Below are 7,914 nucleotides of genomic sequence, written 5' to 3' on the forward strand. Positions count from 1 at the left end.
TAAAATGGATTCGTGCTTTTCTGACCAATAGAAAGAGTCACATTAGGAGATTCTACATCAAACTAGATACATGTAACTAGCAGAGTATCTTGAGGCTTGGTGCTGGGACTTATATAATTTGTACAGCAAAAATGTTTCAACAAATATTGGAAAAGCGTTTTTAAAATTAGTTGACATACATTTCCCTCCCTCTAATAAATTACGCAAAATTTTTAACAGAAACACTATTAAGGTAAGCTACAGCTGTACAAAAAATATTGAAAGAATTATAAAAGGCCATAGTTTTGCATTGATTCATAAAAATGAAATTCCCAAAGAAAAAAATACTGAAAATTGTAACTGCAAGCAAAAAATTGACTGTCCTATGAATGGCAATTGCTTATCCTAAAATATTATTCACAAATGCATTGTTTCCTCGCAAAACAACCCTGATAAACAATAAATTGGCTTAACAGAGGGCAAAAACATTATGCCAACCACAAACAATCTTTTAAACAAAAAAAATACTCAAAAGAGACTATGCTATCAAAATATATTTGGCTACTGAAAGAAAAAAATATTGATTTTAAATTAAACTAGTCTATTCTAAAAACTGTGCCTGCCTATAATAACATTTCCAAAAAATGTATACTATGTTTACAAGAAAAATTTAAAATTATTACTCATTTAGATCAAAAAAATTTACTGAATAAAAAATCTGAATTAATTTCTAAATGCAGACGTGAAAATAAGTTTCTTTTAAAAAATTATAAATTCAAATGACCAGTCTAAAATTATCCTAATTCTAAAGAATACTTTTCATGATTTTTTAATTATTTTATGTAGTTGATGCAACTTCCTGGTTGCAAAACACTACAGTTATTACATAATTAATTATAACAATTCCCAATTTCCTATGAAATAATTTTTCTATAATTTGAACTTTTTGATCTTTAGACATTCTTCCTGATGAACCTACTGATGGAGAAACAAGCTGTTGAAGAAAATTAAAAATTAGATAAGTGTTTTTACTAATTTACATTTAGAATCTGTTTACCCCTTTTTATATATATATATATATATATATATATATATATATATATATATATATATATATATATATATATATATATATATATATATATATATATATATATATATATATATATATATATATATTTACCAATAGATAGAATCTGTTTACCCCTTTATATATATATAAAGCGGTAAACAGATTCTATCTATTGACCAGCTTCGCACCCCTTCTTCATCTATTAGGCTGGGGTATATCCATTTTTAATACATTGTTTCCAGTTTAGGATGTTGAATGCTAGATCTTCTTGACTCCATGCATGGGTTTTGCTTGTGTCTCTGCTTTTATGACTAGGCAACACATTCTATTATCTCCTAATGAGGGAACAGCTACAAAACTCAGGTTCTGAGACTGGCCGGCAGTCAGGTTTCCCAAACTATGTGGTAGCTCAACAGCTGTAAAGCATCAGAGTACTAACAGCGCCATGTTGCACATAGATGATATCACTGTTTGTACTTTTGGTGTGCATTGTTGAGGCCACATTTGGAGCTTTTTGTTACGGCTTAGGGTTTAATAATAGTAATGAGGAAATTGCTTGGACTATTAAATAGTTTACTGAGTAATAAATGTGGTTTGAATCAAGTTCTTGAACTATAAAACAAAAAAAACCATTGTCATCACCAAGTTCTCTAAATCTATCATTCTCTAATATTCATGAATTTCAAAGTAACTTCTGCTGTTGAGTCTTATCTCTTGCAAAGTTCACCAGACCTACTTGCTCTTAGTGAGACTAATTTGAGTTCAGCTGTCTCATCTTGTGATCTTAGTGTTGATGGTTATCTTCCTTTAATTTGTAAAGACTTGAGAACAAACTTGTTCAAAAAAAAAATTATTACAACATCTTCAATTTAGATCAACAAGAGTTGCCATATATGAAACTTTAGCTTTCCCTAATCAATAAAACTTTAATTACTATGAAACAATAAATTATGGCAAATTTATGCAATTTTTCAACTCCTTTTTTTTCCTTCCTTTATAGCTATAAACTTTATAACCTTGTGACTTTAAACTCAATACATTAAGTTATTTTAAGTGTGCTATTAAAAAACGAAAAGAAAAGTAACAAGTTTAATAGATTACCATTATCATTAAGAAACAATTTATAAAGTTAAAAAATTTACTACCTTACAATTGGACTTTTTCAAATTATCATCATGTAATTCTTGGTTAAACACATTAAACTTTTCTGTTCTACACTCGTTTTTATCAATAACATCGTGGCTTAGTTCTTCACAAAGAGATGTTAGTCGAGATTCAGGACAATAAAAAGTAATTGATTGTAGTAACTTTTGTTCTTGCAGATTTTTTTAATGTTTTTTTGCCTCAGCCTCTGCCAGCAGTTCTACTGGATTTTTATCAAGTTCTTCTTTCTTTTTTTTAAACTTAGTATTAGTAAAGGGTTTCTCACTCAAATCAGCTTTTGAAATATCATATCTATTAAATATTTCTTCAAATCTAAAATGTATAATTTTAAAACTTAATATATATTAAATTTTACCAAACATTTCACTAAGCAAAAAAAAAATTGATACATTATATTTTCAGTTCTAACAAGGCTTGGACTAAGGTTTCAAAAACTAATAGTAGGTTTGGCATGCTAATCTTTGTTTTATGTGCCCTAAAATAATGTTCTCACTTTTACATCAGTAACAAATTTTCATACTTGGTCTCTAAAATCTGGTACCCCAGTCAGTTATATGTCTTACCCTCCTTTATTCTCATAACTACTATTTAATATTTGAGTATTTTGGGAAACTTTCTAAAAACAAAAAAAAATGTCATCCATTTTAAAATTTAAATGTTATACAATAAGTTGCTTTGAAATAATATTTGTAGACACAATTAGATCATAACTTGGTTTTAATCATATATATATACATGATTCATGTTACACTTTTAACCAGTAGCAATAAAAACAATTTATAATTTATTTGAATATTAAAGCATATAAACAGTTTTAAGGAGTAGATAAAAAATTTTTTTTACAAATAATTTCATGTTTTAATTTAAAAATATTTCTTTTATATTTTTTATATGAAAAAAATAACTGAAATATTTATATTAACTTTAAAAATTAATCTACTTATATTAGAGCAAAAAAGTTTTGATAAAATTCACACAACATACTTTCCACATTTTTTCATTTTTTTTTTGAATAACTTTGCTGGTGTAAATTTATTTAATGGTGTAGTGGTAAAGCACACACTTTATAAGCTTCTTTGCACAGGGGATTTGTTTAAAGCTTGTGTTGTAAAAGGTTAAAATAGAGTTACGAAAACTATATATATATATATATGTATATATATATATATATATATATATATATATATATATATATATATATATATATATATATATATATATATATAGAGTTCAAATATATATATATATATATAGTATACAAATATATATATATATATATATATATATATATATATATATATATATATATATATATATATATATATATATATATATTTATATATATATATATATATATAGAGTTCAAATATAAATATATATATATATAGTATACAAATATATATATATATATATATATATATATATATATATATATATATATATATATATATATATATATAGTATACAAATAAAATAATCATACACTTGAAGAAAAATCTAAATTTTAAAGATTGCATTCATAAACTTTAGGCATAAATATATGTTATATATGTATAAAGCTTAAATATATATCTATATGTTTCTTATTTAATAGAGAGTTGTAATAGATTGAACATCAAAATAAGTTATGTTATTAATCATCAAAGTTAAATAACAAAATCATTTTTGTTACTAATCAACATTGAATTATACTATGAAGCAACATACAACCCTAGTGCTTTTTTACTTCATAAAAACCATACTATTTGTTTCAAAACATCTATATTCTAGTATATAACCATTTCTTCTACAAACAAGTATATAACTACACAAAACAGTTTATATTCCTACCACAAACTCACACAAAATAATCGAGTCGGCTAATGGTTTTAAAACAAAACTATCAACATAAAAAATTTTTTTTACATTAAAATAAATTTTAAGTATAATAACTTAAAATAAACAAAATTTAAAAATACTTACAAATGATAAATATTTGTTATTTTGTCAAGTGAAACTCCCATTATAGGTTTTATCTACAATAAAAATGATATATAAAACTGTTATATTTTTTTCACGAACATACGTTCTTCAAAATTCTCTCTTTAATTATTCTTTTTATTTTTCTAATTGAAATATTCTCTAAGCCTGTTAAAATTTTAAAAATTCTAAATTAATTTTTATAACATTAAACAGTATTAAAGATTTTTTATTTCAAGTTTTTAATTTCATAGAAAATTTTCATCAAAATATGTCACAAATTTGTAATGCCAAATCACATTGATAACATTCAGGCCTTGTTTTAAAGCGTTAAGCGTAGAGCGATTTACGTACGCCTTATGCGATTTTTACATAAGCAGTAAGCGATTTCGGTTAAGCAACTTTTGATCATTTTTCAACTTTTAAATTATATTGTAAGCAGTAAGAAGCAAAGATCATAAAAACATAATTTAATTCTGATTAAAAATATATGATTTAATTTAATAAAAATATGTGAACTAATTTAATAAAAATATATAATTTAATTTAGATTTAAAAAATATACAATTTTAATTTGATTTAAAAATTTATTTAACTTTATTAAAATTAAACTTAATGCTTGGGCTTAACTGTCAAATCTATTTAAAAATATTCCTAAATATTGTTAAACTTTTTAAATTTATTTGTTCTTAAATTAGTAAATCAAAAAAAAATTCTTTTTTCAAATCCATGCTTTATGCAAGCAGAATTCTATTGGGCTTAGAAATTCTTTTTTTGTTATCTTTTGTAGAAGGAAAAATTACTGTTACGTTTTTAAATTTTTTTTTTTATTAATTCAGTGTTCTTATGGGGAAATACAAATTAAATTTTTGTTAACTTAGTTAACTTTTTTTGGTCAAATTTTTCCATTTCCTTGTATTGTCATCGAAAATGATTAAGTGTGCAAAATTTGAACAAAATAGGTTGAGAAAAAAGCTTTCAAAAATTGATTTCAAATTTTGTGGCACACAAACATATATATATAGAAAGTAACCTTATATAAAGCATGGAAAAAGTAGCGCGTTTTAAATTTTTGTTTTTTAACTTAATAACTTAAGACTTAAAAAACAATAGGTTTTGAATCGCTGCGCTTTAATGTCTTCGAAACTGCAAATAATTTGCAAATCAATGATTTTTGTGACGTAATACGCAATTCATATCAAATAAATAAAATGTATGGGGAAATACAAATTAAATTTTTGTTAACTTAATTAACTTTTTTTGGTCAAATTTTTCCATTTCCTTGTATTGTCATCGAAAATGATTAAGTGTGCAAAATTTGAGCAAAATTGGTTGAGAAAAAAGCTTTCAAAAATTGATTTCAAATTTTGTGGCACACAAACATATATATATATAGAAAGTAACCTTATATAAAGCATGGAAAAAAAACAGGTTATTTTTATTGCATTAAAAATAACCTGTTTTTTTTTTTCTTAAACTTTTTTTTTTACTCAAAATTAAATTTTAAATAAATGGCTGCATCAAAAGTTTGCACAAAACGTAAGTTAAACTTTTTTTTTTCATAACGCAAGTTAAATCACAGCAATTATTTTTTAATAAACGATATATTCAGCAATGTAATTTTAATAATAAAATAATAAACTAATAAACTTTAAACAAATAAATAATTAACTAACTAATAAACTTTAAATAAATAAATTAGATAAATAAAGTAAATGTAAATATTTCATTCATTATTCACTGATTTTTTTAAAATATAAAATCATTTGTAGTTGCAAAGCCGCAATTAGAAATTTAAAAAATAATCATTTTAAAAACTCAAAAATTTAACACATTTTAATTCATTTATGCAAATGCCGAGAAAAGAAAGAAATTTGGTAATATCAAACATTTTTAAAAATACAATATTAAATTTAATTATTTAATATTTAAAAAAAAAAAAGCTGTTAAATAACATTTAAATTGTTTTGCAGTAATTAATATTATTGCAGTAATTTAAAAAAGTTAATGTCTTTAAAAAATGAAAAAATTAGGAGAATTTTTTGACGTCAAATATTGCGTTAAGCAAATGCATTAAGCATTTTTTATTTTAAAACAAGTTATAACTGTTTGATAATAATACACTCAAAATTTGACAGGGAGATAGTGTCAATATAAAGTCAGTCTATTCTATATATCTATCTATATCTATATCTATATATATCTATATCTATATCTATATATATCTATATCTATATATATCTATATCTATATATATCTATATATATATATATATATATGTATATATATACATATCTATATATATATATATATATATATATATATATATATATATATATATATATATATATATATATATATATATATATATATATGTATAGATATATACATATCTATATATATTTATATATACATATACATATCTATATATATATATACATATATACATACATATATATATATATATATATATATATATATATATATATATATATATATATATATATATATATATATATAGATCTATAGTTTGTTGTCTTGGGAAGAGCGGAAGGAAAAAAGTGATTCTTACGCCAACACATACGTCACTTTTAATTACTTTTGACTTTCGTCCAACATTTGCGTGTTGGACGAAAGTAAAAACCATTAATTTAATTACAAATAAATCGCTTTTTAAAAAAACCACAAAAACGCAAATTTAATTGACCAGAATGTTTTTAAAAACATTCTGAATGTTTTTAACAATATAAACAATGTTTTTATTTTTATTTTTTTTAATAAAATGTTTTTATTTTTAATTTTTTTAATAAAATGTTTTTATTTTTATTTTTTTTTACTGTAAATCATGCGCGGAGTGTTGCTACATCGACTATCTTATAGCCTGACTCGCAAGGGAGTGCTGCTACATCGACTGACAAATAGCCTGACTCGCAAGGGAGTGCTGCTACATCTACTATCTTTTAGCCTGACCCGCAAGGGAGTGTTGCTACATCGACTGAGGGTTTGGTTGGAGCAGGCAGTCTCTCAATTAATAAAAAAAAATAATTCCGGTCTTGCATTTTAATTTTTACTTTTTGTCAACAAAATATGGAAAAAACTTTCGGACAACATCTACGGGTTGTATATATATCTGTATATATATCTATATATATCTGTATATATATCTATATATATCTGTATATATATCTATATATATATATATATATATATATATATATATATATATATATATATATACATATATATATATATATCTGTATATATATCTATATATATAATATATATATATATATATATATATATATATATATATATATATATATATATATATATATATATATATGTATATATGTATATATGTATATATATATGTTTATATATATGTATATGTATATATATATATATATATATATATATATATATATATATATATATGTATATATGTATATATGTATATATATATGTTTATATATATGTATATGTATATATATATATATATATATATATATAAGCAAAAAAAAAAACAACTTTTTACATGGTAAAGTTTTATGCCTATACACCAATCATCAGCAATTGAATATATATCTATATATATATATATATATATATATATATATATATATATATATATATATATATATATATATATATATATATATATATATATCTGTATATATATCTATATATATCTGTATATATATCTATATATATATATATATATATATATATATATATATATA

At 22.1% G+C, this 7,914-nt stretch overlaps 1 protein-coding gene across 1 annotated transcript in view; it reads right to left on the bottom strand.

The window, feature by feature from the left end:
• Positions 1 to 2,196: 2,196 nt before the first annotated feature.
• Positions 2,197 to 7,914, bottom strand: part of LOC100210902 (uncharacterized) — a 13,850-nt gene continuing 8,132 nt past the window's right edge. Inside the window, exons 2-3 of the mRNA XM_065791594.1 lie at positions 4,178 to 4,230; positions 2,197 to 2,527 (exon numbers count right to left, since the gene is read on the bottom strand). Coding sequence (XP_065647666.1) covers positions 2,380 to 2,527; positions 4,178 to 4,230 — 201 coding nt within the window. The 3' untranslated portion in view covers positions 2,197 to 2,379. The remainder of the gene's footprint in view (positions 2,528 to 4,177; positions 4,231 to 7,914) is intronic.

This window comes from Hydra vulgaris, chromosome 02, assembly GCF_038396675.1.
Source record: "Hydra vulgaris chromosome 02, alternate assembly HydraT2T_AEP".
NCBI classification, from domain to species: domain Eukaryota; kingdom Metazoa; phylum Cnidaria; class Hydrozoa; order Anthoathecata; family Hydridae; genus Hydra; species Hydra vulgaris.